This window comes from Tursiops truncatus, chromosome 16 (assembly GCF_011762595.2).
Source record: "Tursiops truncatus isolate mTurTru1 chromosome 16, mTurTru1.mat.Y, whole genome shotgun sequence".
Lineage (NCBI taxonomy): Eukaryota > Metazoa > Chordata > Mammalia > Artiodactyla > Delphinidae > Tursiops > Tursiops truncatus.
Window position 1 is genome coordinate 40,935,726 of NC_047049.1, and position 19,367 is coordinate 40,955,092.

Below are 19,367 nucleotides of genomic sequence, written 5' to 3' on the forward strand. Positions count from 1 at the left end.
GAGATATACCATGTTCTTGAACTGGAAGAATCAATATTGTGAAAATGACTATACTACCTAAAGCAATCTGCAGACTCAATGCAATCCCTATCAAATTACCAATGGCATTTTTGACAAAACTAGAACAAAAAATCTTAAAATTTGTATGGAACACAAAAGACAAATAGCCAAAACAATCTTGAGGGAAATAAATGGAGTTGGAAGAATCAGACTCCCTGACTTCAGACTATACTATAAAGCTACAGTAATCAAGACAATATGGCACAAAAACAGAAATATAGATCAGTGGAACAGAACAGAAACCCAGAGATAAACCTACGCACCTACAGACAGCCTCTTCAATCAGCGGTGCTGGGAAAACTGGACAACTACATGTAAAAGAATGAAATTAGAACACTCTCTAACACCATATACAAAAATAAACTCCAAATGGATTAAAGACCTAAATGTAAGAGTGGACACTATAAAACTCTTAGATGAAAACATAGGAAGAACACTCTTTGATATAAATCACAGCAATATCTTTTTTGACCCACCTCTTAGAGTAATGGAAATAAAAATAAACAAATGGGACCTAATGAAACTTAAAAGCTTTTGCAAAGCAAAGGAAACTATAAACAAGATGAAAAGACAACCCTCAGAATGGGAGAAAATATTTGCAAATGAATCAACGGACAAAGGATTAATCTCCAAAATATATAAGCAGCTCATGCAGCTCAGTGTTAAAAAAAAAAAACAAACAACCCAATCAAAAACTGGGCAGAAGGCCTAAATAGACATTTCTCCAAGGAAGACATACAGATGGCCAAGAGGCACATGAAAAGCTGCTCAACATCACTAATTATTAGAGAAATGCAAATCAAAACTACAATGAGGTATCACCTCATATCAATTAGAATGGGCATCATCAGATAATCTACAAACAACAAATGCTGGGGAGGGTGTGGAAAAAGGGGAACCATCTTGCACTGTTAGTGGGAATGTAAATTGATACAGCCACTATGGAGAATAGTATGGAGGTTCCTTAAAAAACTAAAAACAGAATTACCATATGACCCAGCAATCCCACTACTGAGCATATACCCAGAGAAAACCATAATTCAAAAAGACACATGCACCCCAATGTTCATTGCAACACTATTTACAATAGCTAGGTCATGAAAGCAACCTAAATTCCCATCGACAGACGAATGGATAAAGAAGATGTGGTACATATATACAATGGAATATTTCTCAGCCATAAAAAGGAACGAAATTGGGTCATTTGTAGAAACGTGGATGGACCTAGAGACTGTCATACAGAGTGAAGTAAGTCAGAAAGAGAAAAACAAATATCGTATATTAATGCATATATGTGGAATCTAGAAAAGTGGTACAGATGAACTGGTTTGCAAGGTAGAAATAGAGACACGGATGTAGAGAACAAATGTATGCACACCAAGGGAGGAAAGTGGGGTGGAGGGTGGTGGTGGGATGAATTGGGAGATTGGGATTGACATATATACACTAATATATATAAAGTAGATAACTAATAAGAACCTGCTGTAAAAAAAAATTAAGTTATATTTAAAAAAAACCAAGGTCTTTCTTAAAATAAATAAATTTGTTAAAGTTTGTTTTTAAAAAAATAAAAAATCTCGAATTGTGACTAAAAATATATGAAAGTAAGATAGAAACAGTTTATAAGGCAATGATTCTCTTTGCTTCCAAAACTTAATTTATGCTCTCTATTTTTTGCAAAACTTAACTAAATGAAAACATAAACATTGATTCTATGAATATCCATTCTCGAACATTTAAAACACTCTTTTAAAATAAAATTATCTTTGAAGCATTCTCTAAGAATGAACTCCATGTCATCAGTAACAACATTAATTCATAACTAAATGTATTCGGGGTGCACAATGGGAGCAGAATCTGCCTCTAGGAGAAGCTGACCTTTTGTTTTACAATTTATTTTATAATATTCTTCAGTGTAGTATTTTAAACTCATAGTTAGCTATAACAAGTACCAAGATAACTGTACACCAGGAAGGATAATTTTAGTACCACTATCTATAAAAGAGACTAATAAATCTGGAAAGATGGTGTTCTATAATTAAACTGTAACTCTTGCCCATGCCAACACATAATATTATGTAATTGCAGATAACTATCAGTCCCTTAATTTAAAGTAATATTGTAGGTGTTAAAAAAATAAATTATCTAGTAACTCATCAAAAATATTCTGTTGTCAAGGTAATAAAAGCAATAACATATTCCCATGCCAGCCAAAATAGAGTATAATTCAGTTTTGCAAAGGTGTTAAACCACATAGTCTTAAATAAATCAGAAATAAATAAACTTATGGTCAATTAATCTATGACAAAGGAGGCATGAATTACAATGGGAAAAGACAGTCTCTTCAATAAATGGTGCTGGGAAAAGTAGACAGTTACATGTAAAAGTATGAATTTAGAACATTCTCTAACATCATATACAAAAAAATAAAATGGATTAAAGACCTAAATGTAAGACTGGATACTTTAAAACTGCTAGAAGAAAACATAGGCAGGACACTCTTTGATGTAAATCACAACAATATTTTTTTGGATCCATCCCCTAAAGTAAAGAATATTAAAGCAAAATAAACAAATGGTACCTAACTAAACTTAAAAGCTTTTGCACTGTGAAGGAAACTATTGACAAAACAAAGAGACAACCTATAGAATGGGAAAGAATATTTGCAAATGATATGACCGATAAGGAATTCATATCCAACATATATAAACAGCTCATACAATTCAATATCAAAAACAAAAACAAGCCAAAAAATGGGCAGAAGAACTGAATAGACATTTTTCCAAAGAGGAAATGCAGATGGGCAAAAGGCACATGAAAAGATGCTTGCTAATCATCAGAGGAATGCAAATCAAAACCACAGTGAGATATCACCTCACATCTGTCAGAACAGCTATCATCAAAAAGAACACAAATAGGGCTTCCCTGGTGGCACAGTGGTTGAGAGTCCACCTGCTAATGCAGGGGACACCGGTTCGTGCCCCGGTCCAGGAAGATCCCACATGCTGTGGAGTGGCTAGGCCCGTGAGCCATGGCTGCTGAGCCTGTGCGTCTGGAGCCTGTGCTCCACAACGGGAGAGGCAACAGTGAGAGGCCCGTGTACTGCAAAAAAAAAAAAAAAAAAAGAACACAAATAACAAATGTTGGCAAGGATGTGGAGAAAAGGGAACCCTCATACACTGTTGGTGGGAATGTAAATAGGTGCAGCCACTAACAATACGGAAGTTTCTCATAAAACTAAAAATAGAACTACCATACAACCCAGAAATCCCACTCCTGGGTTTATAGCTGAAAAAAAACAAAAACACTAATTTGAAAAATAAATGCACCCCTATGTTCATAGTAGCATTATTTACAATGCTAAGATATGGAAGCAACTTAAGTGTCCATCAACAGATGAATGGATAAAGAAGATGTGTATGTGGATACAACGGAATACTACTCAGCCATAAAAAAGAACAGAATATTGCCATTTGTAGCAATATGGGTGGACTTAGAGGGTATTATGCTAAGTGAAATAAGTCAGACAGAAAAAGACAAATATTGTATGATATCACTTATACGTGGAATCTAAAAAAAAATACAGCAAAATAGTGAATAGAACAAGAAAGAAGCAGACTCACAGATACAGAGAACAAACTAGTGGTTAGGGGGGACAATACAAAGATAGAGGAGTGGGCCTACTGGGTGCAAGATAGGCTTAAGGTTGTATTGTACAATACGGGGAATACAGTCAATATTTTGTAATAACTGTAAATGGAAAATAAACCTTTAAATGGCATTAAGAAAATTAAAAATAAAAAAATACAAATTCCTAACTTTAACTTCTTTTATGGTATTGTGGTATGACCTATCATTTCAAGATATACCTGTTAACATATTTAGATAAAATGATGTGATATCTGAGATGTGCTTCAAATAATGTGGGAGAGAATGATGAGAGGAGATATAGTTGAACCAAGAGAATGCTCATGAACTTATAACTGAGTAACGAGTTTGTGGGAGTTCATGACACTCTTCTCACTATTTTTGTATATTTTTGAAAATTCCTGTATTAAAGAAAAAAATACAAATTATTAGGCCTCATCCTGGACATATGAATCAAAATCCCATAGGGTTTTCTTTGTTCTTTAATTCTTCCAGGTCTTTGTTAAACATTTCTTGCATCTTCTGGATCTCTGCCTCCATTGTTTTTCTAAGGTCCTTGATCATCTTCACTATCATTATTCTGAATTCTTTCTCTGGAAGGCTGCCTATCTCCACTTCATTTAGTTGTTTTTCTGGGGTTTCATCTTGTTCCTTCATCTGGTACATAGCCCTCTGCCTTTTCATCTTGTCTATCTTTCTGTGAATGCGGTTTTTGTTCCACAGGCTGCAGGATTGTAGTCCTTCTTGTCTCTGCTGTCTGCCCTCTGGTGGATGAGGCTATCTAAGAGGCTTGTGCAGGTTTCCTGATGGGAGGGACTGGTGGTGGGTAGAGCTAGGTGTCGCTCTGGTGGGCAGAGCTCAATAAAACTTTAATCTGCTTGACTACTGATGGGTGGGGCTGGGTTCCCTCCCTGTTGGTTGTTTGGCCTGAGGCAATCCAACACTGGAGCCTACCTGGGCTCTTTCGTGGGGCTAATGGTGGACTCTGGGAGGGCTCACGCCAAGGAGTACTTCCCAGAACTTCTGCTGCCAGTGTCCTTGTCCCCACGGTGAGTCACAGCCACCCCCCACCTCTGCAGGAGACCCTCCAACACTAGCAGGTAGGTCTGGTTCAGTCTCCCCTGGGTTCACTTCTCCTTCCCCTGGGTCCCGATGCGCACACTACTTTGTGTGTGCCCTCCAAGAGTGGAGTCTCTGTTTCCCCAAGTCCTGTCGAAATCCTGCAATCAAATCCCAATAGCCTTCAAAGTCTGATTCTCTAGGAATTCCTCCTCCCGTTGCCGGATGCCCAGGTTGGGAAGCCTGACGTGAGGCTCAGAACCTTCACTCCAGTGGGCGGACTTCTGTGGTATAAGTGTTCTCCAGTCTGTGAGTCACCCACCCAGCAGTTACGGGATTTGATTTTGCTGTGATTGCAACCCTCCTACCGTCTCATTGTGGTTTCTCTTTGTCTTTGGATGTGGGGTATCTTTTTTGGTGAGTTCCAGTGTCCTCCTGTCGATGACTGTCCAGCAGCTAGTTGTGATTCTGGTGTTCTCACAAGAAGAAGTGAGAGCACGTCCTTCTACTCCACCACCTTGGTTCAGGCTCCCCAGGATCCAGATATTTGGAAAGATATGCATCAAATTAAGATCTGATGGTTCTCCTGGAGATTGGGCTCTGAGGATTGTAGGCTTCCAATTTTTAATGTGCATAATTAAAATTTTTTTCTGTTTAATTTATAATTAGAAGCTAATCATTTTTTTAATTAAATTACAAAAATTTTTCTAAATTAGCAAGTGGGAAAAAAGCAGAATTTTAAATATTATACAAAGCAGAAGTTCTAAGTTTAACTGCAGTAGAAGCCCCAGAGGTTCCTCTGTAGAACTGGAGGTTTTGTGGGACAATTTGAAAAACTTTATTGAAATCATTGTTTTTGGTGGACAAAACAAAAGAGAGAAACGGCGCAGGACACTTACTTCCCCAGTAGACGTTTAAAATTTGATTCATTGATATATTTTTGGCTCACATTTTGCATCAGCTGCTCCCTCTTCCCAAAGCAATAATATATTGCATAATTAATTCGGTTCAAGCCATGAGTATACTTAATCTGTTTTGTTTTTTTTTAAATGACCCTACGGTTCTTCTTAATAAAGGTATTGGATTTTTTTGTTTTGTTTTGTTTTGTTTTTGTTTTCTTGGCCGCACCAAACGGCTTGTGGGATCTTAGTTCTCCGACCAGGGATTGAACCTGTGCCTCTTGCAGTAAGTCCTAACCACTGGACTTCCAGGGAATTCCAGGTATTGCATTTTTTTAAAGAAACAAAGTCATAATGAATTAGGAATAGCACAATCAGAATAAATTAGGCTTATCAACATATACAATTCAGTTTTTAAAGCTGAAATTTTGATTAAAAATAGCTAGATATTTAACAACCAATTTGACTTAGCTACTTCCTCCCGTGAGACTCTGAGTAAATATCCAGCCAGATGAAGAAATTCCACAGGAAATGATAATAATAATAGAAATAGCTAATATTATTAAATCCTTAGTATTTGCTAGGAACAAGTTAAGTATGTTTCATGAATCTTCTTTTGTAGTACTCACAAAATTCCCATATATTAGATTGCATTATCCCCATCTCACAGATGACAAACCTAAACTGAGGTTTAGAGACATTAAGCAACATTCCCAACATCACACAGGTTTCAGCCTGGACTCTGAGTTCTTACAAACTCCCTTATATTGTGATAAGAAACACCTTTGCAAAATGTTCCTACATAATTTAGTAAGCCATCAGAGAGTTCAAGAATAAATGTTTATGAAGTTATCAACATCGAGTCCAAGCCAAATGACCTTGTGTCTTTTCTCTTTATCTGTGTTTCATAGGAAAACATACCTCCAATGCTAATTTAAAATAATATTTTAAACAAACTCTTCAACAAGAAAAGTTAGACTTCTGTCTTATTACTGAGAAGAATTGTGACTTTGTCCCTTTAATGTTAATAAACTCAATTCCTCCGATTATTTCTTATCCTTCAATTGTTCCACAATTAAAATTATTTTCACATTGTCTATGAATGGAGATATAATATAGTTGAGTCTATTCAACATAAAATTTGACCAAGGAGAAAAAAAATGAATGATTCCTTTTCTCTGATAATTTCACATACCCATTTCAGAATTACTGTAATACAACTTCACATTGTAGGTAATATGTGCTGAATTCCTGTTTTTGTTTGTTTGTTTGGTGTTTAGCTTTTGTTTCCCCAACTTAATTCTGAAGTTTCTGTGATCATTTGCTGCTGGTCGCCTGTAGGTGTGACTGTTTGTGGCAGGAAAAAAATTGGTATAAAATGTAATATATTGACTCTAGATATATTATTTATCATTTTTCCTTTCAACCTACTTTGACAGTCTTCTCACTAAAAGGTTATAGGCAGTTTGAGAGTTGCCAGTTGTTTCCTTCTTTATTTATCACTTTGCTGGCCCAAAAAGAGCTCCGCAGGACACATTTTGAAAATAATTGGCCTAACGACTAAAGAAGGATATAATTTAATGTTTGAAACATTATTGAAAGGAGAAGGAGGCATTGCAAACAATGTGCTGGGACAACAATTATAAACTGGGACTCTCTATGGTAATTGGGAAATATGCTTTCTTTATCCAGACTACCTATTAGACTCCTATTTGAAGGTTATTCTTGACTAGATGCCAAGTACGGTAGTCCTTGCAAATCTAATTGGAAAACACTAAAAGTGTGTTACAATGTTTTATATATATGTATACACATATACATATGCATATATATATATATATATCATGGCTAATATTTGGATAATACATACTTATAATAAATAATTATACATAATATTCTTTACATATGCATGTTTATGATAAACTCTCATTGTGAGAAGGCATGAGCCATGCTTATTCATATTTATATGTAGTATCTCAGTGTACAATATGTATTTCTTGAAATTTTAATTCAATTCAATTTAATTCAATTCAATAGTTTCTGAACATTTACTACATGAAGCAAATGGGTTATACATGAAGACATAATGACAAGTAGAAAATTAAAGAACTAATAGTCTAGCAAAAGAGAAATGGGTAAATGACTGTGATACAACAGGGAGTTCAGTGCTTTTAGTAGAAATTCATGCAGATAACAGAGAAAAACTTAATTTTAAAAGGGCCTATCATTTCATATTACCAAGATGAAGCTTGAATAAAAACCATAAGCTTAATATATGAAACAAAGTGGAGAAAAGGGAGGGTAATTCTCAGAGAAGTCCAGGTACATGTGCAAAGCTCTGTTTCTAGAGAAGTTGCTTTATGCAAGTTAAAAGAGATGAGACTGAAAAATGGTCAGATATAAAATTACTCTAAATGATATGATCAAAGTTTTGAAACTTATCTGGTATATGATGGGAAATACTGAAACTTTAATTAGACAGTGAAAGATCAGATCAGAATTGTATTCCAATTCTAGGGGTCCAGAGTTGAGGGTATGCCTCTAGGCAGGTATTTGGGCAGGAAAATAGGCGCCAAACGTATTTGAGTAACATTTCATAGATAATGCAGAGAATGTCTTTGGATATTGATTGAGTTTGAGATGAGGGGGGTCATTGAAATCTAGGTCCAAATCAACCAAGACCCCAAAGGTAACAAAGGTAACATGAGAGTGGACATGGATGCATCAGAATATATTAGAAAGGATAATGAGGTGTCTGTGGGGAGTATAAGAAAACTACCTAGAAAAATTGAGAATTGTAAGCTTGGAAGTCAGGAGAGATTTCAGGTCAGAAAATACTTCGACAACACACAGATCGTCCTTATTTGGTGAAAAAGGAACACATTATGTAGGTTTGATGAATCTTGGTGAAAAATATAGTGAAAAGGAAAAAAAAAAGCTTCAAAAGATAAGTCTGGAAAATCCCTAAGATTTAAGAATAAGAATCAATCAATCAATCAATCCAAGAACGGAGATACCCTTTACCAAAAAAAAAAAAGAAATAATAAAAGGCCATCAAAGATTTAAGAGGAGAAACACAGGGCCATCAAGGGGAGGAAAAGAACCAGTAGTTTCATAAAAGACAAGAGAGGAGAGAGTTCCCAGATTGTAACACATTTAATGAGTATGAGCCAAGAGGAAATTATAAATGTCATACATCACTGGAAATCATCACCACTCTTGTAATAATTGAGAAGGTTTCCCTGGAAGGAGAGAGCAGCATAAATAAAGCAGAAGAACTCTCTTTGATAGCTACCTGAAAACTAGAGCTCTTTATGACAAAGATTATAGTGGAGGCATTTGTGGCAAGATAGTCTTGGGAACTAACCCAAGGCTTTAAACAGGGTTGGGGAAGAATTCATTAGAGCATGGATTCTAGCTACTAGATGTCCATGTCTGGTAAGCAACTAATGCCAAAATACTGAAAACTGCACGGCACAATAAATATAGGAAAATATATATATAGTAAACGCATAGCTAATATGTAAATATTATCATATTAATACTATGGTGTTTCTAACAGGGACAATTTACTCAGCAGTAAATCCAACTAGCCAAACAGTATGCAACTGTTCAACACTGAAAAAAATACATAAGTATTTACTGTCTTTGCCTTTAATAGGAAATCAAGAAAATAGAACCATGGACCCTATACTCTCCAAATTCTACAGAAGTTTTCTATAATACTAGAAATCTTCAACTAGATAGGCATAACAACTTTAAGAGAGTCAGAAAGTGAGAATAAATTTACACAATATATCAGAAGAATTTTATCTTATCCAGGTTGACAAGTCTCCTCTATTAACATAGAGTTCAACATATACTAGGGTCCAGTGGCTATTTACCAAATTAATAAATACACAATAATTAACACAGCCTACAATTTACTTTAGTGCCCCTGAGACACCAGATTTATATCAGATTTATATTATATTATTTTTATTATATCTTGGTTCATGGGTTAAACACTGTACTAGACTACTTTTTAAAGATTTTCTGAGCTGATAAATTCTGCACACATTGTGGTAGAACTAAGGATGGTATCTCAAGTCAAGAATATCACTGAGGTAATTAGTGGAAAATTTCACATCAACCCAGAAGGTGAGCAGGTGTCAAAGCTCTCAAAATTTTGAAGAATTAGTCAGGAAAGGATCAGCAAGTATGTAATTAGAGTCACCATATCCTGTTTAGCTGACATAAATGGTTAGCTCTCTTGCTCTGAATACAAGATCTTATTTATTGAAATTTCCAGAAATTTTAGCAAAGTATGGAAATAGCAAAGGAAAATAGAAAAAAGAAAGAAAATTTAAAAAAAGACAGACATAAACACAGCAATTTGAATGTGAAACTTAAAAACTAGCTACACTTCTTAACCCTAGTGATCCAGAGGGGATCTGAAATGGCATGTAAAAGAGCACATGGAAACCTGATGCCATTACTACAGCTGATTTCATTTTCCTATGATGGCCACAATAAAACTTCCTTCCCCTTATGCTCTTCGTACAATGTGGCTCCTACACTCCTCCCTTCAGGAGATGGTATATACTTCTACTCCTTGAATCTGGCAGAGGTGTGACTATAGTGACACTGAAGTGACACTGAAAATTACAAGGCTAGTTCATAAAAGTTCTGTCCAATTCTTTGGGAAAGCTTGCTTTTAGAACCCAATGCTTTGATGTGAGGAAGCTCAAATAGCCCAGGAAAGACCTACATGGAGTAGAAATGAAGCCTCCAGCTCACAGCCCTCACTAAGCTGGAACCAACAGCCGGAATCAACTTGCTAAGTTTACCATTCGGAAAGTGGTACCCAGCCCTTAGTCAAAGTGCCCCCCAGCCCTTAGTCAACATGCCCTAGCAGATGCTGTGTAGAGTAGGGATAAGGTGTTCCCTCAAGTCTGCCAAAAGTGCAGTTTTATGAACAAATTTAAGGATTGTAATTTGAAGCCACTAAGTTTTGGTGGTGTGTTATGCAGTGATTGATAATCAGAACAATTGCCTAATTTTGTAAGTAAACCTATTTAATTTTTTTCTACATGGCAATAAAAATATAATGCTTAACAAATAAATACTTGCCATAAGTATTTAAATCTGTAAAACTAAAATTCTTTTTGTTTCACAGAATGTTAAAGAATGGGTTGATATGTTTAAAAATGATGACGAAGCATTCCAGTTTGATCATTCTGGAATTTATAGCATACCATTTAATTTAAGATACATGATTTTAAAAGAAAACTCTTTTTACTTATTAGCTATAAGGTTAAGTTACTTAAACTCTGTACCCCAGAGATCTCATCTATAAAAAACCATAATAGTGGTAATTATCCACAAGGATTTAAGTCAGTATTTTTGTAGAATTTAACACAGTTCATGACAAACCGAACAATTTATATCACCATTAGTCATTATTGTCATTTACCCCAAATCTGGAGCATGACTTTGTCTCTAGCATGAAACTGTATAGGAATGAGAGAGATGCTTAGTCTGTAATCTGGAGCAGAGAGGAAGGGATACTCAAAGATCCTTTATAAAGTCAATACACTTTGCTTCTCAAGCAGTAACCTCTGTCTTTATTTACTTCTCTCGGTACGTCAAGTACTGTTAAACATTCATCATACTGGTTCACTGATTTTAGTCTTATTATATCAGTATTCCCCTTCTCTTGGGATCTCACTGGTACACCAGCTACATAAATTAACTCAAAAATAAATCAATACCAAAAATACTTTTTGTCATGATTTCAACTAAGCCTTTCAAAGAAAAGTTCAATGTTCACATCATTAAGGCTTCTCACTTATATTCAACAAAAATAATATCATGACATATAACTTTAGCTAACCTATGAATGTTTGTCTAGACAATCTCTACATTAGCTTTTTTGTCTGCAAAATTACTCCATTTAGCTGAAAATTTATATTATTTTCTTCACTCAATGCACATCATAACATTTATTCTTTTTTTCCCATCTTATTTTTTTCATGCAAGCCAATTAGACCAGTAATCATTTATGCCAACAAACACAAAAGTGATTTTCAACCATCTAAGAGCTACTGTTATGTTAGTAAAGCTAGCAGGTAAAATATTGGATAAAGTAATTGGTAAAATATAGGATAAGAATTCTTTGAAGTGACTGGAATGCAGTGTAATTTACACTTAGGAGAAGGGATTTCTGTTCTATTCTTTTAAATATTTCAAATAGAGGACCCCCAAACCACAGTTCTCAAATGTTTGAGAAAAAAATTCAAATACCTTGCAACAAATTCTGACAGCATCAGCCATGTTACTAACCCAGAAGGCTGAATGCTTTCCAGAGGAACAGCAAAGATATTAATCAAATAGTTCACTCCTAGGAATTTGACTGCTCTAAAAGAGAATTCATTTTTTTCTTTTTTTTTTTCTTTTTACTTTTAAGGGAGAAATTGATATTTTAGCCTAAGCAGGATATCTGTTAGCCTTATAAGTTTTATTCTTAGGTGTGTATATTTATCATCCAGGCAGGTCTAAGGTATGAATTCCAGGCTGACAGCTAGTTAAGATTTATTAGGATTATAAAAAACAAATGCAGAATTGAGTGTAGAAAATAGGTACTCATGCTTTAACTTTTTGTTTCTTTAAAATACATCTTTAACTAATAAATATTGAATATTTGAATTCAGGATTCATTAGCTCCCACCTTCAAACAGCCAAGCATAATCTCCAATAATATTTCAGGGCTCTAAGAGACAAGAGAGTATCCTGTTGACTTGTGTGTCCTCTGACTTAGGGCTGCATGTTTACATGTGAATTTAAGGAAATGCTGGAGTCATTTCTTGGTGTTTCCCAGTATATGTTGGTAACTGAAATTTGTTATGCTTTACACACAGAAAAAAAATAAAATAATCAGAGTCAAATGGGCTGTTGCTTCATGACATACTTTCTACTTTGTAAATGATGTAATTATGCATTATGACCAAAAATTTACCCATATTGTCTCAAAATGGTTTTGAACATAAATATTTTTCAATACCAATCTAGTGAAGTTTCCTATTTTCACTGAATATGTGTTCAAAATACTTGAACAGGATCACACTGGGGTTAGAGAGGTGGAAATGAAGAAGAAAAGATGGGAGTATGCTTACCGGAGTCATCAACTCAGGTATGGCAGCTTGATAGGTGAGTGGGCGACAATCACGAGTGTTTGGCACAAGGACACAAGGAAGAAACATTGGACCCAGGTCATCTCCATCTAGAACATCCACTGTGAGGGTGGTGGTAGTGGTTCGCCGTTCATTCAGGTTTTGTGCACGGTCCTGTGAGAGAGGAAAAAAGAAAAAGAACACAAGATGGATGCAATGATCCCTCTAGCTTGGCTAAACTGTAGACAGGTTTCGTCCAGAGTGTAGGCATCTGACCTCACTTTTCTCAGAGCATTTACTTTAGAAAATTTCCAATAGTAAATACTTTCTCCACAGCTCTGAGATGTCAACCTTCTACCAGCTCAAACTTTTGCCAGTTTTATAACCCACGACTCTTTCTCCAGGACCTAGGAATCATCCTATTGAAATGTAATAATTAATCAAGGAAGACAGAGCTTCTATCTCCCAGTGCCTGTGGGAGGGTAGTAGCCTAACTTCCATTGAAGGCTTTCTCCAAGTTGTGAAACTATCTCCCATCATGAGGATACAGGAATGTTTACTTTTCTTTGAGAAGGCCAGTTAACAAACAAAGATGACTCTTGATTCCTTCACTCCTTCCCCTACCCCAGCATTTTGTTTTCTTGATAATGCTTCAAGAAATTTAAGTCTATGAGATAAATATTGGTTATTTGGAAAAAAAAAAAAAGAAAGAAAGAAAAAAAAATGAAGGGGGTAAATAAAAGAAAGAAAACCCACCAGATCTGCTATACTCTTATTGGAGAAACGCTTTTGTTTGTCTCACATAAGATTGCCTATGACGAAGTATTTTGAGAGCCTTCCTTGTCTCCATGTAGCCTGCTGGCATCACTAAAATAACTTGTTTCCAAGTTTCTAAATGAGAATTGTTTTATTTCTTCATACTTTGGGACTCTAAAAAGCTACAATTTCTGAGAGGAGTGTCCTTGTAATAGTAAAGGGAATTAATGTTCCCACTTTTTCTCTTATCCACTAGCCACAATATTGCCAACAGAAAACAGCTTTTTATTTTTTCCTGCTTTTTTGTTTTGTTTTCTTTTTCTATTTTTACTGGTTGTAAAGAAGTGTTCTAAGGCAAGATCTCAGAAACCAAAAATCTCTATTGATGGAATTTTGCAAGTGCAACCTTCCTGTAATGCAATAACTATGTGACTCTGAAACCAAGCAGGACCCTATAGGGCCCTCCTAGGTACAAATTCTTTCCGTGTTCCACATTTCTTGTTTGTAGGTTTCATCCAGTGTCCTTGACCTTCACTTAGTTCCAAAGGGAAGATTTAAACAGTTGCTAACCAGGAAAGTGAGGGAATGCAGAAACAAAGGAGGAGCAATCAAGACACAATCCTGTGAGCAGAAGCAAGAAGAACTACAATCCTGCAGCCTGTGGAAAACTAACCACATTCACAGAAAGATAGACAAGATGAAAAGGCAGAGGGCTATGTACCAGATGAAGGAACAAGATAAAACCCCAGAAAAACAACTAAATGAAGTGGAGATAGGCAACCTCCCAGAAAGAGAATTCAGAATAATGATAGTGAAGATGATCAAGGACCTTGGAAAAACAATGGAGGCAGAGATCGAGAAGATGCAAAAAATGTTTAACAAAGGTCTAGAACAATTAAAGGACAAACTGAGATGAACAACACAATAACTGAAATGAAAAATACACTAGAAGGAATCAAGAGCACAATAACTGAGGCAGAAGAACAGATAACTGATCTGGAAGACAGAATGGTGGAATTCACTGCTGTGGAACAGAATAAAGAAAAAGAATGAAAAGAAATGAAGACAGCCTAAGAAACCTCTGGGACAACACTAAATGCAACAACATTCGCATTATAGGGGTCCCAGAAGGAGAAGAGAGAGAGAGAAAGGACCTGAGAATATATTGGAAGAGATTATAGTCGAAAACTTCCCTAACATGGGAAAGGAAACAGCCACCCAAGTTGAGGAAGCACAGTGAGTCCCATACAGGATAAAGGAGAAACATGCCAAGACACGTAATAATCAAATTGGCAAAAATTAAAGACAAAGAAAAATTATTGAAAGCAGCAAGGGAAAAACGACAAATAACATACAAGGGAACTCCCATAAGGTTAACAGCTGATTTCTCAGCAGAAACTCTACAAGCCAGTAAGGAGTGGCATGATATACTTAAAGTGATGAAAGGGAAGAACCTACAATGAAGATTACTCTACCCAGCAAGGATCTCATTCAGATTCGATGGAGAAATCAAAAGCTTTACAGACAGGCAAAAGCTAAGAGAATTCAGCACCACCAAACCAGCTCTACAGAAAATGCTAAAGGAACTTCTCTAAGTGGAAAACACAAGAGAAGAAAAGGACCTACAAAAACAAACCCAAAACAATTCAGAAAATGGTCATAGGAACATACATATCGATAATTACCTTAAACGTGATGGGTTAAATGCTCCAACCGAAAGACACAGGCTTGCTGAATGGAGACAAAAACAAGACCCATATATATGCTGTCTACAAGAGACCATACAGACTGAAAGTGAGGGGATGGAAAAAGATATTCCATGCAAATGGAAATCAAATGAAAGCTGGAGTAGCAATACTCATATCAGATAAAAAGATTTTAAAATAAAGAATGTTACAAGACACAAGGAAGGACACTAGGTAATGATCAAGGGATCAATCCAAGAAGAAGATTACAACTATAAATATATATGTACCCAACAAAGGAGCACCTCAATACATAAGGCAACTGCTAACAGCTGTAAAAGAGGAAATCGACAGTAACACAATAATAGTGGGAGACTTTAACACCTCACTTATAACAATGGACAGATCATCCAAAATGAAAATAAATAAGGAAACAGAAGCTTTAACTGACAAAATAGATCAGATAGATTTAATTGATATTTATAGGACATTCCATCCAAAAACAGCAGATTACACTTTCTTCTCAAGTGCACACAGAACATTCTCCAGGATAGATCACATCTTGGGTCACAAATCAAGCCTCAGTAAGTTTAAGAAAATAAATTCATATGATAAATAAATGCATATCAAGCATCTTTTCTGACCCCGACACTATGAGATTAGAAATGAATTACAGGGAAAAAACATAAAAAACGCAAACACATGGAGGCTAAACAATATGTTACTAAATAACCAAGAGATCACTGAAGAAATCAAAGAGGAAATCAAAAAATACCTAGAGACAAATGACAATGAAAACATGATAATCCAAAGCCTGTTGGATGTAGCAAAAGCAGTTCTAAGAAGGAAGTTTATAGCTATACAAGTCTATCTCAAGAAACAAGAAAAATCTCAAAAAATCAATCTAACCTTACACCTAAAGGAACTAGAGAAAGAAGAACAAACAAAACCCAAAGTTAGCAGAAGGAAAGAAATCATAAAGATCAGAGCAGAAATATATGAAATAGAAACAAAGAAACTAATAGCAAAGATCAATAAAACTAAAAGCTGGTTCTTTGAGAAGATAAACAAAACTGATAAACCATTAGCCAGACTCATCAAGAAAAAGAGGGAGGGGACTCAAATCAATAAAATTAGAAATGAAAAAGGAGAAGTTACAACAGACACCGCAGAAAAACAAAGCATGCTAAGAGACTACTACAAGTAACTCTATGCCAATAAAATGGGCAACCTGGAAGAAATGGACAAATTCTGAGAAAGGGATAACCGTCCAAGACTGAACCAGGAAGAAATAGAAAATATGAACAGACCAATCACAAGTAATGAAATTGAAACTGTGATTAAAAATCTTCCAACAAACCAAAGCCCAGGACCAGATGGCTTCACAGGTGAATTCTATCAAACACTTAGAGAAAAGCTAACACCCATCCTTCTCAAACTCTTCCAAAAAACTGCAGAGGAAGGAACACTCCCAAACTCATTCTATGAGGCCACCATCACCCTGATACCAAACCCAGACAAAGATACTACAAAAACAGAAAATTACAGACCAATATCACTGATGAATATAGATGCAAAACTCCTCAACAAAATACTAGCAAACAGAATCCAACCACATATTAAAAGGATCATACACCATGATCAAGTGGGATTTATCCCAGGGATGCGAGGATTCTTCAATATACACAAATCAATGTGATATACCATATTAACAAACTGAAGAAGAAAAACCATACAATCATCTCAATAGATGCAGAAAAAGCTTTTGACAAAATTCAACACCCATTTATGATAAAAAATCTCCAGAAAGTGGGCACAGAGGGAACCTACCTCAACATAATAAAGGACATATATGACAAACCCACAGCAAACATCATTCTCAACGGTGAAAAACTGAAACCATTTCCTCTAAGATCAGGAACAAGACAACAATGTTCACTCTCACCACTATTATTCAACATAGATTAGGAAGCCCTAGCCTCGGCAATCAGAGAAGAAAAAGAAATAAAAGGATTACAAATTAGAAAAGAAGAAGTAAAACTGTCACTGTTTGCTGATGACATGGTACTATCCATAGAAAATCCTAAAGATGCCACCAGAAAACTAGTAGAGCTAATCAATGAATTTGGTAAAGTCGCAAGATACAAAATTGATGCACAGAAATCTCTTGCATTCCTATACACTTATAATGAAAAATCTGAAAGAGAAATTTAAGAAACACTCCCATTTACCATTGCAAGAAAAAGAATAAAATACCTAGGAATAAACCTACCTAGGGAGACAAAAAGACCTGTATGCAGAAAACTATAAGACACTGATGAAAGAAATTAAAGATGATACCAACAGATGTAGAGAAATACACCATGTTCTTCGATTGGAAGAATCAATATTGTGAAAATGACTAAACTACCCAAAGCAATCTACAGATTCAATGCAATCCCTATCAAATTACCAATGGCATTTTTTACGTAACTAGAAGAAAAAATCTTAAAATTTGTATGGAGACACAAAAGACCCCGAATAGCCAAAGCAGTCTTGAGGGAAAAAAACGGAGCTGGAGGAATCAGACTCCCTGACTACAGACTATACTACAAAGCTACAGTAATCAAGACAATATGGTACTGGCACAAAAACAGAAACATAGATCAATGGGACAAGAAAGAAAGCCCAGAGGTAAACCCACACACTTACGGTCAACTAATCTATGACAAAGGATGCAAGGATATATAATGGAGAATAGAGAGTGTCTTCAATTAGTGGTGCTGGGATACATGTGAAAGAATGAAATTAGAACACTCCTTAACACCATACACAAAAATAAACTCAAAATGGATTCAAGACTTAAATGTAAGGCCAGACACTATAAAACTCTTAGAGGAAAACATAGGAAGAACACTCTGACATAAATCACAGCAAGATCTTTTTTGATTCACCTCCTAGAGTAATGGAAATAAAAACAAAAATAAACAAATGGGATCCACTGAAAATTAAAAGCTTTTGCACAGCAAAGGAAACCATAAGCAAGACGAAAAGACAACCCTCAGAATGGGAGAAAATATTTGCAAACGAATCAAGGGACAAAGGATTAATCTCCAAAATATATAAACAGCTCATGCAGCTCAATAAGAAGAAAATAAACAACACAATCCAAAAATGGACAGAAGACCTAAATAGACATTTCTCCAAAGAAGACATACAGGTGGCCAAGAATCACGTGAAAAGCTGCTCAACATCACTAATTATTAGAGAAATGCAAATCAAAACTACAATGAGGTATCACCTCACACCAGTTAGAATGGGATTCATCAGAAAATCTACAAACAACAAATGCTGGTGAGGGTGTGGAGAAAAGGGAACCCTCTTGCGTTGTTGGTGGGAATGTAAATTGATACAGCCGCTATGGAGAACAATATGGAGGTTCCTTAAAAAACTAAAAAGAGAATTACCATATGATCCAGCAATCCCACTACTGGGCGTATACCCAAAGAAAACCACAATTCAAAAAGACACATGCACCCCAACGTTCATTGCAGCACTATTTGCAATAGCCAGGTCATGGAAGCAACCTAAATGCCCATCAACTGACAAATGGATAAAGAAGATGTGGTACATACATACAATGGAGTGTTACTCAGCCATAAAAAGGAACAAAATTGGGTCATTTGTTGAGACGTGGATAGATCTAGAGACTGTCATACAGAGTGAAGTAAGTCAGAAGGAGAAAAACAAATATCATGTATTAACGCATGTATGTGGAACCTAGAAAAATGGTACAGATGAACTGGTTTGCAGGGCAGAAGTTGAGACACAGATGTAGAGAACAAATGTATGGACACCAAAGGGGGAAAGCCATGGGGGGGGTGGGGATGGTGTTGTGATGAATTGGGCAATTGGGATTGACATGTATACACTGATGTGTATAAAATTGATGACTAATAAGAACCTCCTGTATAAAAAAATAAATAAAATTCAAAAATTAAAAAAAGAAAAAAAAGTCAGTAAAAATTGGCTTGATGAATAAATAAAAATATGGAAAAAAAGAAACAATCCTGCAGTGATAAAGCAGGACCCTGGTTCCTGCTCAAGGAATATATGTAACCATATATTTG

The 19,367-nt window shown here is 35.7% G+C and overlaps 1 protein-coding gene across 8 annotated transcripts in view; it reads right to left on the minus strand.

Moving 5' to 3' along the window:
• PCDH15 (protocadherin related 15) overlaps positions 1 to 19,367 on the minus strand; it is a 727,135-nt gene that overhangs the window by 374,802 nt on the left and 332,966 nt on the right. For all 8 annotated transcript variants that reach the window (XM_033841882.2, XM_033841881.2, XM_073793727.1 and 5 more), the window contains one exon: positions 12,821 to 12,991. In XM_033841882.2, the coding sequence (XP_033697773.1) occupies positions 12,821 to 12,991 (171 nt within the window). The remainder of the gene's footprint in view (positions 1 to 12,820; positions 12,992 to 19,367) is intronic.